This window comes from Cibotium barometz, chromosome 52, assembly GCF_041138505.1.
Source record: "Cibotium barometz isolate CiBa-2024 chromosome 52, ASM4113850v1, whole genome shotgun sequence".
NCBI classification, from domain to species: Eukaryota; Viridiplantae; Streptophyta; class Polypodiopsida; order Cyatheales; family Cibotiaceae; genus Cibotium; species Cibotium barometz.
In genome coordinates this window covers 32,339,250-32,360,507 of record NC_141097.1, presented here as the reverse complement: position 1 = coordinate 32,360,507, position 21,258 = coordinate 32,339,250, and the positions used below count along the sequence as shown (strand labels likewise).

Genomic DNA, 21,258 nt, shown 5'->3' with positions numbered 1-21,258 from the left:
AAGAATTGTATTTTCAAGCTTATTTTTGAATTCTTTTCTTTTCCCTAAACAATTTCTATAGCTCATCCCAAGCACCCTTAGATATATCTTGTGATGCAATGTGATGAATAAATCCAACTCCCAATCCTAATGCAATGATAGCTAATCCCTTTTCATTCTGGCTTAACCATTCATTCTTTTCATCTTCTTCATCCTTTGGACATTTTTCCCTTCCATTTACAATGCCCCATAGCCCACCATCCTTCATTAATATGAATTTGATTTTGACTTGCCATGTGTGGAAGGACTCTCCTTTGAATTTTTCAAGCATAAATGAAGTAGTCATTCTGGGTTTTAAGAAGGTCTCAACACTTGAGTACTACTCAAGGTAAAGAGATTTGAATGCAAGTGACCTTGATGCAAGACTTAGTTCCAATTTTCCAATTTTACCTTTAATTAATCCCATTTACTATTAATTAATCCCATTTACTATTAATTATAACTTAATGTTAAGATTAGTGCCCAAATTTGTGATTAGCAAGCCTGTGAACTTGGAGCCTTTAATTGAGCATGTAGAGACACTTATTTATGGGGCTTTTTGCATGTATTGAAGGATCTTGATGAGAGATATAGGTAGATGGGAGATTTCACCTTAATTTGAGGTGAAATTCGCGCTAGATGGCTATAAATCCATGATTGTTCTTCCACTTGTTGTGGAGTGATTTCTTTATGAAATGTGACGAGATTCGGGTTGTGGGCTCCTTAGGGTATGGGCAAGACATTCACAAGAGGGCTTGCCCCAATTTAGAGTGTACACAAAGAACGGCGCTAAAAACCAGTTAGAGAACCAATGTAAAAAACGGGCAACCAATGTCACATTTAACTAATTCCTCCATATCATGGATTTGCCTAATGTGTCTAGAAGATATCCCTCAATGATGAAGAGAATCGGAGGCATAAGCCACTTGAAATTTGGGGCACAAAAGGAGAAAGAGGGATAATGTGGGATTAGTGAGTTTAATAACTTTAGTGTCCCAATCACATTATAAAAGACAAAAAATTTTCCTTGGAAATTATAGTTGGTACTGATTGTATGATAGGAAAATACTTTAAGGACATGATAGGTATGTCCAAGTCTTTAAGGCAATAATGATTGGTTTGCATTCTTCCTCATGTCTAGATCTATAAATGGTATGTTGGTTTTGCATTCCTTGAATATGCCTTTCTCCTCCTTATTGTGAATTCTTTTTTCTTTTGGATTGCAATCAAGGGTTTATTTCCCTTCTTGATCATACTACATGTAGTTGATATGTTTTTCTTCTTCTTTCATTTCTTCACAATAATCTACCGAAGGCATCTAATTTCGGTATAGTGTACAACTCTTTTGTGACACTTACTTTCTTATTCAACCTATTCTTCACATCAATCACCAAACTTCTAGATAAACATTTGAGGTAAAGAAACAAAAGATATCTAAAGTTTCACCATTGAAACATGGGTAGATAAAATCAAGGATCAAATTTTTGTTGATTGAGAGAAGATAGATGGCCTTGAGCTTAGGCAAAAGGTGAAGTGCAAAAAACTAAAAGTAAACCATGGCGTAGTTGACACACACAAACTCAAAGGACAAAAGCCGCCCTAATGTGAACCTAGGCAGCTGCAACGTTTTCTGACTCCCCTTGTTCAATCGCACCTGCAATGTGCTCATGGGTTGCTCAACTCTGGCTTGCCCCTGGGTTACCTGCTTGATCACGTGCAAGGAAGAAGGGCATTCAGTAAAAACCCTTCGTGGGCTGTTCTCCATTCGTTCTCGCAGCCCGATTGCGTCGCCTTCTCTCCACTGCATTATTAGAAGAGGTGGTAACTCGAGATCAGTGATTCGTTTTCTAGCCCCTCAGGTATGTAAAGTTAATTGCACCTGTTTAATTAAGGTTAAAACCATAATACGAACCTCTTTATTCTCAGCTCTTGTTTACTATAACCCTATCCAGGAACCTTTGTGTTCCATCTTTGTAACTTCTGCCAGGATGATACTAGCTAAATTGATATGGTAGACATAGTATTTGCCTTCATTTTATGAGATGATTTGCATCGATCCAAGTTGTAGGCTTTAGGTCTAAAAACTTCTCCCCTTTAGGAGGGTTGATGCTTTCAAATGCATCCATTTTATGCTTTCAACGCATGCTGGATGCCCTGACAATAGGAGGCCGAGAAATTGTTGGGACTTGTGGTTTATCTCACATGAAACTGGATCCACTTCAACATGCCTAGTGTTGTGAAATCTACCAGAAGTTGAAGCCAGAAGCCAACTCATCATCAAGCGCTTCATCTTTTGCATATGCTGAAGTTTACATGGAATGACATTTTAGCAGATTATGACTGAAAAGTTGCTGGCTTCATGAAGTTTGCAATGTCACAAATGGTTGATAGGCTGAGCAAGCAGATATAGAGAGTGAGCCTTGAGGGGTTATTTTGTGTAAGTAAGATATAGAGAGTGAGGGGTTACTCACCTTCTCATTCACAAGGTCTTCAGATTTCATGGGCTCCGAAGAGGATCCAAAGTTCAGGGGTTCCTTTTGAAGAACCAGGCTTCAGTTCAGTCTGATGGGAAAATGGAGAGCATGAACAAGACCATGTTCACCATGTCTCAGTATTATTGTCAGGAGCAACAGGTTCTCTGACAGGAGTCTCTTACTTTTGTTCAGAGGTTTGCCAAGTGGATGGTCAACCATTGGCCGATCTCATGACTAGGGACCTGGAAGAAGGTGGTGGAGTATCATCCCAATCTTAATGGGAAAGAATGTGACACATCTAGCTAGGAGTCACCATCAAGAGAATTGTAGGCTTCTTGTCTATGTGTCGCAGTGGCAGCCTCTGCCAAGGGTGGGCTGCACATGGGAGTTTGACCAAGAGCATGTCAGCCCTATTGCCGTGGGTGCCTGGGGAGAGATCCATAGATTATCATCTCTTGAAGTGAACGAGGCAACAATTGTGAAGCATGATGTATTGTGATCATGATAGAATTTTCACCCCCTCAAGGGATTTTGTAGCTAATGTTTTGCAATCATGTACCCGTAAGTTAGTGTTTAAGAAACCTAAGCCTGTCTTTTGGCTTTTGAAATGTTTAGGATGGTTCATCAAGCAGTTATGATGGTAATGATGAGGAGGATATGTGGCAGCGTGTGCAATTACTACAAAGGTATCTTCTTATTGCTTTTTGATTATAGGTTCCCCCCCCACAAAAAAAAGAGAGTTTTGTATTCAGTTTGACATAATAGTATTTGAATTTGGGGTCAAACTCATAATATCACGTACATCCATTAAATAAATGTTATCATCTTGCCTTACATGAAAGGGAAGTCCTACATAGTTAATTTTGAACACATCCAATTAGGAGTATGGTATTGCTCATGGAGTCCAACAAGCACATGCTATGGTCACATACTTTTATGAAGCTGTCTGAGGATCTAGACTGGCCTTGCATTTAAGAACTTGTTTTAGATGGTGACCACTGACAAGATGATGCATTTTTCTAGATCAAATACTAAATAAAGGTTAATTGTGTTTCATTATACCGTCCATTGTCTCTATACATCTAGAACTCCAAATTTGCCATGCTGTCAAGATGCCTTCAATTTCGCACCGCAATGCAGGGTGGTCTTATGCGAACTAGAATTGTGTACCACAATGACTGTCTGCATGCATATGACATACTTCAGAAGAGCGGTTGTGGGTCAACTCAACAGTTTTCCAAGTGTAGCCAAGCAGCAGTTGTGCAAATGATGAAAGAAGAGACTCCTTTCCAATTTTCTGGGACTTTCAGAGCTTCCACTAACATAACCAATGTTGACATTTAGTGATAGAGTGGGTATTCCAATGTGTGTTTTTGAATGAAGTCTACACTGTGTCTGTAAGTTGAGCAGTCTTACCATTTTTGGTCCTGTAGTTGAAAGTGGTATTTTCTCATTGCGTGTCTACATAGAAATCATATGATCAGGTGCAGTTTTGCACCCATTAAAGGTTTATGTGAATCTAATTTTTGTACCCTCCATCCTAACTGTGTCCTTATTCAGTGTGACATGCTTTAAATTGTTGCTGCTGACAGTCTGTGCTAGCTCCAAAATAAAGTTGATGCATGTTCTTTTCAAGGTGTCCACATGCCTCCTTGGCCTCTTATCCAATGGGTCATCAATGAACGTTATATGCAGATGGTACCGATTTCCAATAAACACCTTTTAGCCTTTCTATTTGGACTCGGGATGCTGAGGTGATCAATATTACCTGGAATTTGGGGCTAAGTGGTCAGTTAGGTATGAGCAAGGGGAATCCTTTGTACATTTATCAAGGATTTAACTTCGATGATTTGTTTGTTCTATTGTAGGAATCATGCATGGGCCTTATTTGCTTCAGTGTTAGAGAGGAGTTGAGGAGTTATAGACAAAAGACTACCAGGTCATGATTGAAAAGGTTACCTTGTTTTGAAATGTAGGTTACTGGACGTGACAATCGCGGAGGAAAACTACTCACAAGCAAAAAAGTACAGCCTTAATCCCTTGCCATATGTGGACTATCTCCAAGGGTTTCTCTTTTCTCACTCTCTTGGGGCTTCCATACACATCAAAATAATTTGTGCTAGCTGCAGTGTCCTTTACTGCCTGCAGAACTAGATAGTTGTTATATGTAATGATAGCTTGGTTTCTATGGTGTGGACTATGCTAGTATGATTTCCAGACCCGCATGTCTACTGTCTGAACAGGATTTACAACCAGCTCACTGATTTGAAAGCTCAATTATCGGAAGCAGAGCAAGTACAGCCTTTACACTCTTCCTTTCAATCTGAAGGTTTTTGTCTCTAAGGTGGAGATGGAACTGTCTTCTGCATGCTTTTTTGGCACAGTTGCTGCTTGAAAAAGTTGGCTTCCTGGCAAAGGGGAGCATCAATGAGAGAGCTGAAGTTATTGCTGTAAGTTTCATGGAGTTTTGGGTATACCTACATGGTTTCTCATTACAATGCAGAACCAAAAAACACATGGTTTGTTGCTTTGTGTCCTTTGCACTGTAAACAGTTTGGACAAGCTTTATTTATGTGCTATGTGTTTCCTTGCTGATTTTGCCAGGAGTTGGGTGACATAGGGGACAAACGTGTCCTCCCAATGCTTGTTGATGGGCTTTTTGATAGCAATCCCATAGTAGCTTCGGAGACCGAGAAGGTTAGCATTGTTTGTGTGATTCAATATTCCCAAAGATAAGTATATCATGTTGTCTTTGGTTAACTTGTTGCTTATGAACAAATGTCTAGGGCATGTGTGAATGTGTGTGTGTGTATACATATTTATGTATGTATATCATAGTCACAAGAAATGTTTCGAGGTGTTGAAGGTTTTTTTTCGAAATGGACTGTCGGTCACTAAAACAACCGTAGGTTTTATATATATATATATATATATATATATATATATATATATATAAATAGAAAGTTCTAAAAGATGCACATAATTTAAGAGAAACTTAAAAGATAAAACGACATTGAAACTTTGAATGTTGAAAGTTGAAACTTAAAACATAAAGTGCACTGTAAAAAGTGTATAATATTTCACAAAACATTATCCAAATCCAGGTTCCATACTATAGAGTCTATACTAATGAGTCACGACTCACAAGGCATCAAAAAGTTGAGACTCCAAAATTCAATTCCAAAATGGATTATGTTGCGGCGAGGCATTGTGGAATTTGAGTTTAGAATGTTAAATTTATGGGATTAAAGGGGAAAAGGAGAGGAAGTGGAAGTAGGGAGGAAGGAGAAGAAAAGGAGAAATGGGGAGGAAGTAGAACAAGGGAAAAAGAGAGGAAGTGGAAGAAGGAGAAGAAGGGAGAAGAAGAGGGGAAGTGGAAGGACGAGAAGAGAAGGGAAGGAAGCAGAGGAAGAGGAAGGAGAAGAGGAGGAGGGAAGGAGAAGGAGAGGCTTGCAAGGGCAGCTGGGCTCGGGGCTAAAGCAAGTGGAAGTTGCAATGCTCACCATGGGACCTGAACGGGCTGGACAGATGGGCGGAACAGATGGCAATGCCAACCTTATTGATGAGATTAAGGTTTTTAAGGCCGGTATTCAGACGGCCAATGTGGCCTTTATCACAAGGTTGGTGGCCAATTGGGATGCAGTTCCTCGATTGGACAATGACGACCCATGTGCGGTTGTTGGACGGCCAGCTGACCCAGACTTTGGTGTTCAGCCTAGAAGTACTTGGACCTTCTCATTGGGGTACCTTTGAGAGGGAGGGAGAGTGGGGCCCATGTTCAATTGGATTTTCGAGAAAAGCATCTGGAATTTGGCATGTGACTTCACCATGCGGGATAGACCTAAGAGTGGAGAATTTGATGCCTTCATGTGGATGGAAGTGTCCCCACATGTTTTGTGGGTGGCCATATAACATAGCTTTGGGGTGGAGTACCATGGTTAAGTCTATCTTGATGAGGTGGTAACTCTTAGGCAGTTAACTTGTAGTTTTCTAAGTGGAGAGGATTCACACTGATGAGCGTTCACACTACTGTGGTTTTTTTTCTTATTAGTGGTACCTTTGAGAGAGAAAGAGACAAAGAGGACCCATGCCATGGGTGCCAGTTATCAATAAAGATTTACAACTACTTACATTAGACTCTTGTGAACGAAAATAGGCGGCGAAGGACAGCTATTTGGGGGCGCATAGGAGCTGGTCGGGCATAGGTACAACAGGTTGCTTCATGGAGGGGCGCACAACGGTTTGTGCAGAGGAACCCTAACCCTAATGTTGTGGGGGCAACAGGGTGTAACCCTAACCCTAATCAGGCTCTGATACCAATGTTGAGTAGGAGGGCAACTAGCTTGCACACACACACACACACACACACACACACACACACACCCACACACATGCACTAGCTCAAGCACAAAGAAACGTGAATGCTGTACAAGATGTACTCAATAACGATGAAATGAAAGTACAAATGAGTACTAAAAAGCCTAGGGCTAAGTGACCAACACACAAGAGTGTGTTCACACAGGGAAAAAACCTGTGTCCAGCCATAGGGAAAAAGTGCTCGTGAGTAAGCTGAGTTCACACCTGAACTAGCTGCTGGGAGTGGCCAGGTGGACATGACCAATAGGTGCTCTCGAGCTGCGAGGTCAGCCGATCTTCAAGCCTATGTTGGGCGTCCTCATATTCTTGTCTTTCTGCTTTTTCTTGTTGCTTTCTTGTTTTCTTGTTTCTGCTTCAGCTTGCTCTTCCGGCTGTCTGGCCTCATTTTCTTGTCTTTGTTGTTCTATCTGAAAGAAAAGAGAGATGAAGTCGGGGTAGCTGGTGGAGTGGGTTTTACTATGGTGGCTTGCAAGAGTTGGTAGCCATCTAAGCCTTGCTACGATAACAATCTTAGGCACTCTTGTGGAAGTGTTTACTTGTAATCAAGATTTTGTGTTTACTCTTTAAGTGCACCAAATTGTTTATACAGCAATTATACACTTGAGTTCGATCTCTCTCTCACACACACACACACGCACACACACACACACACACACACACCCCACCCCAGGCCACCAGCCCATTCCCCCACCTCCCTCTCCCCTCGTCTTCCCTGCAGAACACACACACACACACACACACACACACACACACACACGTGTGTGTGTGTGTGTATGTGTGCACTTATGGAAATAGAGCAGGAAACATGAAATTCTTCTCTTTCAAGGTGCAAACACCTCTATGAGGTAGGTAGAGGGCTCAAAAATCTCCTGAAGTTCTGCTTTATTTTGAGGGTAATAGTGGAAGTCAATCTGGCGCTGAGTTATGCTCAAGAAGAGGCTGAGGGCTGAATATTGAAACTGGCCGCCTTGCTGGCCTGCAGTTAGGGGACTCCAAAAGTGATGGACAACAGCTGATGTGGTCCCTTTTTTCCTTTTCACATGCCTAACCTGTGGCTGGGTCTTGGGTGTACGGTGAGGGCTGGTCTGGGCTTCATATTCTACGTTAGATCATACCTTTTGACAATTAAGATTCCCAAGGCTGTCTTTGTTTTGGAATTAGTAATGGGTGGAATATATTGAGATGCCAACGTTACGTGTTTGTACGAACGAAAATCAAAATTTTTGGGTATTTTGATTTAGTATTGATGTGAAGAAGTTTTTTGTATTCCTTTTTTGCTTCTGTTGGTGCTAGGCTATGTGGAAAATATTCATGCGTTCTGGAAGAGAAGATGTAGATCAGCGTTTACAGGTAGGTTCTTACTTTTTTTAATTTTTTGCTTCCATGGTCACCATGAAACACATTTCTGAAACCTTGAAATACGTTTCACGTTTCGCGAAACTTTGAAACGCCATTTCTGAAACACTGTTTCGTGTTCCAAGTTTCAAGTCTCTCTCTTTCTCCCATGCACAGAGACTATTACGTACATACTTACATACGTACATAAATACATACGTGTGTACATACATATATTTATATTTAAACGTATGTATGTATGTATATGTGTGTGTATATATGTGTATGTATATATATTTATGTGTGTATATATGTATGTTGGGTATGTGTGTGTATAGCTGTTTTGGTTGAGTGTTTCAGTAAGCACTTGTCGAGGGGTGAAATGTTTCAGCGTTTCCTGCCCCATTTTGAGGTGAATTGTTTCGGGGCTGAAACATTTCACAGTGACGCTGATAAAGTATAGCTGTTTTGGTTGAGTGTTTCAGTAAGCACTTGTCAAGGGGTGAAATGTTTCAGCGTTTCCTGCCCCATTTTGAGGTGAATTGTTTCGGGGCTGAAACATTTCACGGTGACGCTGATAAAGTATGCCTTCACACACTTAAAGAAGTGCATGTTGTTACACTGCAGTCTTATGGTGTGAGGCTTGGTGTTTTTTCCTTCTAAAAAGATTGCTTGTAAAATAGAAGAGGAACCCTGTATTATCCAAAAGATAAGAGTTAGTTCTCATTTCAAACCCTGCCTGATAGTATCTTAATGAAAGTTTTATTTTGGAGTAGTAAAGCCATGATAACATAACCTGTTTTTTCTTTGAAACCTGCTCGATTTGCCTATGCTTTTTGGCAGGAAGGATTGTCATTAATGCTTTCAAAAGACTTAGCTAGAGCAAGAGATGTTTTTACAGAGGTATGTGAAAACTCTTCTTCATCCTCGCCTGCATTTATCTAATATCATTGAGTTTTGATTAGTATAACCATCCTCGTCAATAATTAATCAACCTTAGTTACAAGAATTTTAATTACCATGAATTATCGATATTATGTATATGTATATATATGTGTGTGTGTGTGTGTGTGTGTGTGTAGATATATGTATGTATGTATGTATGTATGTATGTGTGTGTGTGATGGAGGCTCGCTTGTGACCTGCGACTTTACGATCTGCTTGCCAGCGACTCTGACTCTCTGCACGCCTGCGACCCTGCTTGCGTGTGACGCTGCTCACTTGCGATTCTGCTCGCCTTCATCTCTGTTCACCTGCAACCTGCTCGCCTGAGTCTCTTCGATCTGCTCGTCTGTTCAATGTGCGACTTTCTTGTCTCCTCATTTAAGACTTGCGACCTGCTCTCTGGATCTTCTGTCTTGTTTCTCGCGACCTGTTCGTTTGCTTCCTGTGCTTTGTGTCTGCTTCTTGTATCCCGTTGATTTCTGCCTTGTGTTTCTCCTCCCTGTACATCACCTTCTCAGTGTGTGTGTGTGTGTGTGAGAGAGAGAGAGAGAGAGAGAGAGAGGGGTCTGTGTACAATGATCTTTGCAATCATGGCGGTTGTTTATGAAAGAAAAAGGAATCAAGAAACGAACAAACGACATTTCGAAGTCAAGAGTTGAGGGGTGCTCCATAACAATGAAGATGCTCAGTTTGTTTATGATGTGTTGCATAATGAGTTTGAACATATTCAGAGAACTTGGGATAAGTCTGTACCTACTCTCAAATACAAACTCAAGTTGCCTTGTGTGGTCTCACTAATCAAAAAATATTCGCAAAATGCAATCAGTGTTCTTTCCGGGTAGAATGCCCACAACAAGTGATGTTGCACGATGGCTTTACTGGTGGCAATTATGTGGAGGGAGTGCATAACGCAGATAAAGGATTTTATGAAGTGTTGCTCAATGAAAATCAGTATAAGTTGTAGATGTTGGAAAAATCGCCATTGTACTTTGGAAATCAATGGGTGAATATCTTACCATGGACCGCCATGAAAGATTATCAAGAACTCATCAAACATAGATGCCCAGTATGGGTGGAAGTACTCAATTTTTCCAATTACATGCGAGAGGATTTGCCAGGGCTTGTTGCTTCTCTTGGTACAGTCATATGCCCACCTCGTCCTTCGAGCAATAAGAACAGGTTTTGAATACTTTGGGACACGACTCAACCCACGTCCTTGTCCATTGCAGTGGAAGTAGATGAGCTTCATATGGGTGAAGCTGACTATAAGTGAAAATGGGGTGTATTTGCTGGTGCATGCTACACTCAATGTGTAACTATTTGGCTCTCCTAGCTCTATTTCACATGATGAAACCCATGCTCGGACACCAGACAGGTGGAAGAAGATGTGGGGACTAGGTCCATAATGTTTGAGTAAGAAAAAGCACCATTCTTGGTCAAAAAGCAAGAGAAAGCAAAAAGTCAAAGAGGGTTGACCACGAGCCAAGGGCACCGTTGGAAAGAGGAGACTGAGCTGGATCAAAAAGCTAAAAGCCGCTTTTTCAAAAAGCAGCTCGAGGGCCAAAAAGCAAGAAGGCCTTGAAGCTAGAAAAGTAAAACAAGAACTTTTGACTAAAGTTGAGTAATATTTTACTATTAAAAAGACCAAAAGCAAAGTAAAAAGGCAAAAGCAAAGCAAAAGCATCACTTTTTGGCAAAAAGCAAGGCTTTTCCACGTATAAAAGAAGCATGAGCCTCTCTTGAGCAACAAGTTGAAGAAGAACCTCTTCATTGCGTTGCCATCTTCATTGAAGCATGGAGACTATCTTCTCCATCATCATCTACTTGATCACGAACCAAATCATGGACTTTTTCATCGTTGCCCTTGTTGATTTCAGAGCTCTTCATCGGCTGTAGTGCCACGTCATCACTTGTTCGTACGACTGTACGGATCCGTACAACCGATCTGTATAGCTGTATGGAACTGTACGGACTGCAAATTTCAAAAACCCTAAAAATTTCAAAAACCCTAAAATTGCTCCAAAAACCCTAAAAACTACTTTTGGAGGTTTTATCGTCGAGGTTTTCTTGCCAGAAAGAGCTTGTCCATGGTTTTCTTCATCGTCAAGGCTATAGGAGTTGTGGAGATTACTCATGGGATGAGCGAGTGACTCTTGGACTTGGATCTCGACTTGGACTTGGACTTGGATTATTGGACTTGGACTTGGATTATTGGACTTGGACTTGATCATTGGATTGAAACTAGAACTTGGACTTGATCAATGGATTGGAACTAGAGCTTGGACTTGATCATTGGATTGGACTAGAACTTGGATTGGAATTGGAACTTGGACTAGAACTTGGATTGGCACTAGGACTTGGACTTGGACTTGGACATTGGATTGGAACTTTTTTTTTTTGGGGAAAAAGATCTTTCAATTAGTTAAAGAAAAACAGCCACAAAGGGCTAGATACAACCACCACGGGCTACATACAAACTCGCCTCATTTAAGGGCGGGAGTCGAATGATCACGAGGGGAAGAGACGAAGAAGCCAGGTCACTACATCACAGAGTGTAGGAAGAGGATTGCCAAAGAGAAGGCAAAGGAATCTGGGATGTCTGTAAATGATGCCTCTAAAGCTCCTCTGGAGACTGCTTCTTTTGTTGAAGACAGGGATTACTGTTTCTACACATGCAGTTATGATGCCTCTTGGTCTTCACAGGCACTCAGTGTGACTGAGCATGCATGTACTTGGTATTTTGATAGTGGTGCTTCAAAGCATATCACATCTCGCAAGGATTTGTTTTGTAATGTATGTCCTGCCCCTGTTGGCAAAACTGTTAAGTGTGCCAATAATGCTTCATATCCAGTTCGTGGCATTGGGGAGATTCAGCTCACAGCCATTGATGGCTCTATTCTTCGCCTTACAGATGCCTTGTATGTACCAGGGATAAAGAAGAATCTGTTGTCCATTTCTTCTTTAGCACAGTGTGGTATGCAAGTCAACTTTGATGATGACAAATGCATGGTCAGAGACAAAACTAATGCTTTGACCTTGATGCTTACTGGTACATTATGTCATGGACTTTATCAGTTGGATGCATTTCAGCCAGTGGATCAGTCTGCTTATAATGCATTCACTCTTACTCCAGCTATGGTTGATGCGGAGTTATGGCATGCTCGCATGGGGCATGTAAATTTTGGTAGTCTTGTGCTTATGCAGCGACATAACATGTTGACAGACCTACCTCTTATGGAGAAGCCTCCAGATCACATATGTGAAGGATGTATTTTGGGAAAAATGCATCGGTTTTCCTTTCCACGTGATCAGGCTCTACGAGCAACTGCAATGTTGCAGCTTATACACAGTGATCTTTGTGGTCCCATGCAGACGAAGTCATTAGGAGGTTGCTTCTATTTTGCTACATTTATTGATGACTTCTCTCGTATATGCTTGGTCTATCTGTTGACACAGAAATCACAGGTATATGATGCATTTTTGGCCTTTGTAGCACTTGCTGAAACAGAGTCAAGATGCAAGGTTAAGACTCTCCGTTTTGACCGAGGGGGGGAATATGTGTCACACATGTTGAATTCCTTTCTTGAGAGTAGAGGTATCAAACATCAGTATACTACTCCTTATACTCCACAGTAGAATGGGGTTGCAGAAAGGAAGAATCGGTCACTCATGAAGATGGCCAGATGTATGTTAAAGGCAAAGAAGCTACCACATCTTTTGGGTGGAAGCTGTTATGTGTGCTTGTCATATTTTGAATCGATGTCCCACAAAGGCATTGGTTTCCATTACTCCTTTTGAGGCTTGGCATGGCCGCAAGCCTTTGGTATCACATTTTCGTACTTTTGGGTGTCTTGCATATGGACACATACCCAAAGAGTTGAGGAGGAAGTTGGATGATAAAGCCACAAAATGTATTTTTGTTGGGCACAGCTGTGAGAGCAAGGGCTACCGGTTATATGACCCACTGTCCAAGAAGATATTTACTAGTCGGGATGTGATTTTTGATGAAAAATCAGAAATTTCAATGGCTGGTTATGATGCAAATCAGGCTGAAAATGATGTGTTTGAAGGTCTACTACCTATGGAGTTTCATTCCACAGTGGTGATCCAACCCATGAGGGTGTAGGACAGCCAGCCAATCATGAAGGTGGTGCAGAAATTCAGCAGCAAATTGAGCCAGAAGTTGAGCCACATATGGGGCAACAGGCTCCACAGGTCAGACACATACCTAGATGGTACTTGAGGACATTACAGGACAGCCATCTAGAGGGTCCTCTTGCCGGTCGTACTCGTAGGGAGACACGGACCAATGAGCATGCACACATCATGGATTTAAATATGGTTATGGCAGCGAGTTTACAGGATGATGAGCCTGATTCATTTGTGGATGCACGAGACAATGTGCATTGGAACAAAGCCATGCAGGATGAACTTGATTCTATTAAAAAGAATCAAACATGGGATTTGGTTGATCTGTCCAAAGGCAAGAAAGCCATTGGTACTAAGTGGGTCTATAAGTTGAAAAGACATGCAGATGGATCCATTGAAAGGTACAAAGCCCGTCTAGTTGCAAAGGGCTATGCACAGAAGAAGGGCATTGATTATGAGGAGACATTTGCTCCTACATCCCGTATGTTGACACTTAGGTGTGTCATTGCATTGGCTGCATATCGTGGCTGGGTTGTTCATCAGTTGGACATCAAGACTGCTTTCCTACATGGGGACCTCGAGGAGGAAGTTTATGTGCATCAGCCCATAGGTTTTGCAAAACATGGTCATGAAGGGAAAGTATGTAGGCTGAAAAAGGCCTTGTATGGTTTGAAACAAGCTCCACGAGCTTGGTATGCAAAGATAGATGCTTTCCTGCTCACTCAAGGCTTTGTGAACAGTCCATCAGAAGCCACTTTGTATGTAAAGAAAGAAGAGAAAGATCTGCTGGTCATCAGTCTTTATGTAGATGATCTTTTGCTCATGGGATCAAATGATGACAAAATTGCAGCTTTTAAAGAGATACTGCAACAGACATTTGCCATGTCTGATTTGGGGCTCGTACACTACTATTTGGGCATACAATTTGTGCAGGATAACAGAGGCATTGGGTTGTTGCAATCTCAGTATGTTGCTAAACTTTTGGAGAAGTTTAAATTTCAGGATTGCAAGCCTATTAGCACACCTATGGAGCGTGGGATGAAACTGTCACTACAGGATGACAGTATTTTATTTGATGCCACTACATATGCTCAGGCTGTTGGGTGTCTTATTTACTTGTGTACTACACGGCCAGATATTCAGTATGCCGTATCTTAGTTGAGCATATTCATGCACAGTCCGCGATTGTCACATTGGCAAGCTATGAAGCGTGTATTTCGGTATTTGCAGGGTACCTTGTCTCTTGGATTGCTTTATCCTGAGGGGGGTGACATGCAGTTATATGCTTACAGCGATTTAGATTGGGCTGGTGATTTTGATACCAGACATTCCACTAGTGGAAATTGTTTCTTTCTTGGCTCTTCATGTATTTCTTGGCTAAGTAAGAAACAGACCACAGTGGCCACTTTGTCTTGTGAGGCAGAGTACAGAGCAGCTTACACTACTACCGTTGAGTGTGTTTGGCTGCGTCGTCTCATGACTGATATGGATATTTCAGTGGAGGAGCCTACACCTATCTATACTGATAGTCAGAGTGCCATTGCCGTGGCCAGGAATCCTGTGTTTCATGCTCGCACGAAACACATTGAGATTCACTATCATTTTGTTCGGGAGAGACTCCAGGCAGGTGATATCAGTCTGATCTACTGTCCTACAGATCAGAATGTGACAGACATCTTCACCAAGGCATTACCACGTCCGAAATTTGAAGCATTACAGTGATCACATATCACTCCAGGGGGGGTTTGTTGGGTTTTATGCTGTGTATGCACCCAGGGGAGTGCTAGCGATCATCAGTAGGTTACTGGGGCACTTTTTACTTCAGTTAGTGGAGGTTTTTTTTCCCAGTTTTATAGTTTCACTTATAATGGTTTATAAGTGATTTGGTCCACCTGGCACACTTTATGGCCGGACCATGTGAACACACCTTTTAGATCACATCTTTTATGTGGCTATTGTACTTCACTTTATCACAATGAATATATGAGCAGTCGTGTTCCTCTCTCTGACTCTCACGCCTCCTGTTGAAGTATCTTCCAAACCCTAACCCTAACAGCTCAAAATCCTTCAGATGTCAGCCATTGGGTTGAGTCCTTGTGTGATCCCTGGCAATCCCTCTATCGTGGCTATGTTAGAGTGCCTAAATATTCCTTAGTGAGCAATCACAGTTTTTTTTTGTTTTTATTTATTTATTTATTTATTTTTATTTTTTTGCTTTTTATACTTTCCCACAGTCCGTTACAGCCTCAAGAGGCTTGGCATACTCTTCGTTGGATCAAATGGGTGTCCACTTGTCCTAATTAGCTTAGACGCTATATGCACGTGAACCACCTCTTAGAGATATTTTTTCGAAAAAAGCGTATGCTAGGAACTTCTAGATGGAAGAGCAGGTCCTAAAACCTATTTTCCATCACTGTCTCAAGATGAAAATTTTTTTCGAGATTTTTTTCCAGCCCGTTTTTGAGGGTGTTCCAAAAGAAATTTTAAAAAACTCTGTATGAGGGAGTTGTAGTATTTTTGGAGTACTACAACTTTGTTTCTCTGAGTCGTCCGTGATTTTGTTGTTTGGACTCTAAAAAAGTAGCCCGAATATGGCTCGTCGTCGTTTTCGCGCTGTTTTTTTTTTGCAATTTTGTGGTTTTTGGACTGTTTTTTGCCTCGATTTTCGGGTCAAATTTTGAGGTTACTGATCGGAGGTCAAAATGATCGATTTTGACTTCGGACGACCGAGTCTAAAGTCGAAGAGCTTGATGTCAGCTTTCCGATGAGCCCTAGAGCGTCTTTATTGGATATACAGCTTAGGAGACACGAGCCTCCAAACAAGGGTGGTTTTCGGAGTCTTTTTTTTCCGGGGGAGGGGGGGGTCGCGTGAGCTTTTGTTTCATGCCGTGAAACACTTTTCACGCGTGAACCGGACTTCATGTGAAAATTATTATTATTATTATTATTTGGTCACGTAATCTTTTGTTTCACGTCGTAAAACACTTTTCACACGTGAACCGGACTTCACGTGGAAATTAAATTTCGATGTTTTTCTTTGAATCTAAGGGAAAATACGAATTTTCCTTTTTGGGGGGAATATTTTTTGAATTTAGAATGAAAGGGATATGGGCATTTTTTCAAAAAAGGTAAGTGGAATCAAAAAATTCAATCCTTTAATGACACACCTTACACCCTTCATAAATGATCCCTAAAATGACTAAGTTGATAACTCATGAGCATCTTCTCATTGAATGCTCATTAGCATTAATGAGTTATGTAAAAAGATAATTAAGAATTAATTCAAGATTAATCTTTTTACTAATCTTTTTCGCTTTTACACTAATCAAGGACTGTAATTAACCATTAATCTCTAATTAATTCACACAATTGAGCATACCATTGGATAGAACAAAGAAAAACTAATCTTTGTGCATCAACAATTGGATAAATTAATCTAAATTAGGTCTTAATTATAGCCTCCTCTTTGACGCAAAATTAAGCAAAGAGAGTCAAATTTTGTAATTGATCAAACAATTGATGTGATTAGGTGTTTTGATGCATCTAGATGCTCTCTAAATACTCAAAAACTTCAATTTCGACTACTCATATGATCAATTTAAATCTTAATTAACACATTTTTAAAATTTTTTTGTCTCTTGAACAAGATTAATCACTCTTAATGACAAAAGTCAGTCCATTAAGAAAAATTAGTCAAATTCAAGGGTTTTTTGATGGTTTTAATTTTTTTTTTGAAAGATTAAGTTACTTCTAATGCTTCCTTACACTCTAATCTAAATAATTTCAAAAAAAAAACATAATTAAACTAAAATTAATGATCTTAGATCTATGTTTAAACTAAAGAGAGCTAATATTCACTAAGAAATGCATTCTCTTGCATTGTTTTATGCAATGGATACAAACTAAGCCTAATACAAACTATGTGCAAGTTCTAAGAACATAAAAAACCACAAAAAACAACAAATTAATCTAAAAATTAAGTAAAAAGCATTCTTTTCAAAAACAAAAAAGAGAGCTATTTTACACCAAATCTCACACAAATCACCATCAAATCCATATCTTTTTCATGGAAAATCACTAATCAAGATAATGGGCAATGGGTTATGCGTACATTAGAGACAAAACGATGGAAAAAGCCAAGGGATGGCTCCCCGGCAGCGGCGTAAAAAATGTTAAGACTTACCCTAACCCTTCTTAAAACACCTCTTTAAAACACATCCAAAAAGAGATTACCTGGTGAACCGCAATTGTCGTGAGGATCTTTCCAATGGCCGAGCTTGTAATCCTCGAGGTCTCCAAGCTCTACAACTCCTTGAGAAGTAATTCCACTGCGTCTCCCGTGAGCGTTGTCATACCGCCGCCTTGCACTATGGGTCCTTGTCCCTCCTCTTACCTCACTTCACTCACACACACTCACTAGCATGCATTAGGGAGAAAGATTATCAAGAGGATTAGCAAGAGTAAGACTCAATTGCACAATGGGAGAGTCAAATGTATTATAAGAGAAATTCACTTATATACATGGAATAAGTGTTAACACTCTCTTAAACTGTGGCCGGCCGGGCACTTTAGACTCATAAGATGCCTAATGCTATTACAATGACTACTCTCATAATATATCCATGAAGTACGTCACTTAGGACTTCATCCTATATTGCTACCACACGCTCTTGAAGTGGGAATTGCTATAAATACTCTATCACACAATTACGGGCACCTGTCCCAGTTGTAGCTTTGGACACTATTGCTTGATATCTTGAATGTACGACCCTTTGGTGTACTATCGTGACTCCTTGATGTAAGATAATGTTGGTAGCTCTTGTTAATACTAGAATTAGATTAACAGCCATAGGCGGGCGTGTCACATGCACTCTGCACTGTAATGCATGGTGACAAGATGGCTCATCATCATCAGTGCAACATTGTACCTTATTAGTACCTTTTAGGATGATATTTGTCGTACGTCGTGATCCCATTGTAATCCTCAGTCCAGGATAAGTAAGGCACGAGCTACGTAGGTCATTCTCAGCCTTAGACAGACAGACAGTGAGTCAGTCCAAGTCCCTTAACCCACTTGAAGAGATGCATTCATGCATGTAGAGTCGGTAGAAGCCTTAGAGTTTGCATTAGGACATGTGTGCATTTATGCATAGCATTCATTCCATATGCATGTAGGCCATCTAGACCATTGCAGAAGCCTTCAGATATCATCTAGTAGTCATCAGAATTTATCTAGTATTATTCCCATAATTTATAGCATTTATTGGACATTTTTATATCATTTATATATTTTTGCATGGACAAGTGCAGTCGGCCAGCTCTGTAGCCAGCCAATTAGCATCCCTTGTCCGTATATATAGCTCAGCATATCATCCATTTATTCATTCAGATCATAATCAGTATAGAAGTCCTCATCGCTTGGAGTCTTCAGCACAAGGAGCATAAAGCGATTGTAGAATTTGGCACCTCATACCTCAGCGTTTTCCTCATCAGCATATAGGAGCATCAACGCTTGAGCAATTCAGCGTCTATGCAGTAAAACGGCACATGCTTAATGCTAAGCAAACTAGATTAACACTAATCCAAATGATGTAACAAACACACATGAGATTAGAGAGAGAGGCAAGAGATGTCCTAATCTACTGTAGAGTGAAAGAGATGATCATATATACAATGGTTCTTGGATCTAAATTTAGATCCCACTCATGCATGCCTATCTACTGATGCATACCTATCTACTGATGCATACCAAAAGGTGTTTTGCTGAATTTATAGGTTCTCTAGTGATCGAGATGCATGGGCTACTGTTGCCCTTGGTCTTGGCTCTGCAACCTTTGTCTTTGAATGCCCAAGAATGACCTTTGTCGTCCTTTTATATAGGGATCCGATGGCAAGTCGTATTTAGGTTGGCCAACCATTTTGAGTTTATAGAAGTTTATAAAAAAGGTCTTGGCTCTGCAACCTTTGTCTCTGAATGCCCAAGAATGACCTTTGACCTCCTTTTATGTAGGGATCTGATGTCAAGTCGTATTTAGGTTGGCCAACCATTTTCAGCTCATAAAAGTTTATAAAAAAGGATACAGTATGAACATGAACACAGATACGCATGCACAAATGCATGGCGATTTTGGAAATATCTTAAAGCATTGCTTAGCAAATGTTTAAAACCCATGGCAGAAGGAAACGCTACATGAATTATGGTAAATTTTTCAATGCCAGGTTATTGAAATGGCACCTTCATTTGCTGAGGGATGGAATAAACGAGCCACTGTCAAATATCTTTTGCAGGTTATTCAGTCTCTTTGTTTTTTTTTCTTTATGCTTATATGCGTCTAATTTTTAGGCATATTCATAGGCCATCTGTCTTTTTGCAGGAATATCAAGAATCTATAAAGGATTGTGAACAGACTTTGCAACTGAATCCCTACCACTTTGGAGCCCTGAGTGGTAGGTTTTGCATTGGAATTCGCAAATAAATAGCTATCAAACTGTATTTAACAACATTTAAGCAACCTCTGATGCTGGGTTATGCATCCATGGAGTTGTATAGGGTCATGTCTGCATGCTCTCGTTTGATAACATTCGTTGTTAGTTATCATCTTATTATTAATCCAAGAGTCTATCAAAGAGAGTGTTGTCCATTTTCAGGAATGGGGCTTTGCTATGCAGCAATGAATGATTCAGAATCTGCATTATCTTGGTTCAAAAAAGCATATGCAATGCATCCTGGCTTGGTACAGGTATACTGTAGTTCCATATCACCTGCATTCAGAGGGTTACGGGTAATAAGGATTGTCTATTTTGTGTGCGTGTACATGTATGTGTGTGTTTTTGGCATCTCCTATAAATATAGATACTTGTAAGGTGAATATTAAATACCTATACTTCAAATCAAATACATTAAAAGCTAGTAGACACATCTCCTGTGCTTGTAAGGAGTCCAAAATACCCTCTCTTGTGCACTCAGTGGTACCCTTTTGTTTTTTTGTTTTTTTTTGGGGGGGGGGGGGGGGGGGGTGTGCAGATCAACAAGTTTATTAAAATGCTGAATCAAGTAAGCTATTTTCCCTTTTTTATTCTTCACAGTATATTTACTAAAGATTTAAGGCCGAACTTGTGTGTCCTTTTTTTGGGTTGTTAAAACCCTTCTGTTTGTTAAACTTGGATAGAAGCTATCAGAGTCAAACAAAGGAGATGACAAGAATGAGGAGAATCCTTTATAGGGCACTTGAATTGATGAAGGTATAATTGAATGGAGTGTAAGCCAGCAACTCTAAAGTGCTTTGGCGCTTTGTATACACGTGGTGTTTGTATAGGACCACTTGCAAATGTAATCATCTAGAAAGTTTAAAATGCTTTTCTATGGGTATGTTGTATAATAAGCTGTTTAACACTCTTGTTATTCAAAAAAAGCCATTTTTGTGGCTTTAGAGACTCCTGTAGAAAATTCATTCTCCAATCTCCCTCTTATACAATTCATGTTGTCATATCGTGGCCTAATGAACAAAATCTTGTCCACCTATCAAATAATTTGAGATTCATTTATCCTCGACATCAACTTGTCATTCATAGCATTTGTAAATAACCATCAAGGACAGGTCTTATGTTTTCTCTTAATGCTACTTGCATAACTATTGTTCTATTTGTTCCTTTTCTACTTGCCCAACTAGGTGCTAGCCCATGTGAACATGGTGGCCCACTTCCATGCTTGCATGGTAGTAGCACGCCTGTCCCAGCCACGAGTCTATTACATGCTATCTTTAGAGTCATGGAGACATAAAAGTGATGGATGTGATCAGCCAAGCATGGCCCATGGTGCAAATGGAGGACAACATACTCCTTCGAGGCCATGGAGAGCTGCTTGTTATCACATTGGCTTTGCAAAGATCTCCACCATGAGAAGATCCATTCACTCAAGAGAGATGCTTAGTGGTCCTGTATAGCCATGCACATCCATTCC

At 40.4% G+C, this 21,258-nt stretch overlaps 1 protein-coding gene across 4 annotated transcripts; it reads left to right on the top strand.

Annotated features, from left to right (window-relative positions):
- Positions 1–1,593: 1,593 nt before the first annotated feature.
- Positions 1,594–20,757, top strand: LOC147609064 (uncharacterized). Of its 4 annotated transcripts, none has more exons than XM_086788453.1 (13): positions 1,594–1,877; positions 3,108–3,178; positions 4,469–4,516; positions 4,736–4,787; positions 4,877–4,942; positions 5,097–5,189; positions 8,163–8,219; positions 9,048–9,107; positions 19,518–19,586; positions 19,673–19,745; positions 19,947–20,038; positions 20,323–20,352; positions 20,471–20,757. In XM_086788453.1, exons 1-13 carry the CDS (start codon positions 1,686–1,688, stop codon positions 20,519–20,521), a joined length of 954 nt encoding a protein of 317 aa, XP_086644579.1. In that variant the 5' UTR covers positions 1,594–1,685; the 3' UTR covers positions 20,522–20,757. The 4 variants fall into 4 exon arrangements, with proteins under 4 accessions (XP_086644579.1, XP_086644582.1, XP_086644580.1 ...); XM_086788452.1 differs by having other exon boundaries at positions 1,595–1,877; positions 20,468–20,757; XM_086788456.1 differs by lacking the exon at positions 19,947–20,038 and having other exon boundaries at positions 20,471–20,609.
- The last annotated feature ends 501 nt before the right edge of the window (positions 20,758–21,258 follow it).

Excerpts from the sequence above, each read along its gene's own strand:
- LOC147609064 (XM_086788452.1), top strand. The coding sequence starts at position 1,686 with ATGGGTTGCTCAACTCTGGCTTGCCCCTGGGTTACCTGCTTGATCACG. Across the intron at positions 1,878-3,107 it reads TTCGTTTTCTAGCCCCTCAG|GATGGTTCATCAAGCAGTTA; the intron begins GTATGTAAAGTT and ends TGAAATGTTTAG. Across the intron at positions 20,039-20,322 it reads TGCATCCTGGCTTGGTACAG|ATCAACAAGTTTATTAAAAT; the intron begins GTATACTGTAGT and ends GGGGGTGTGCAG.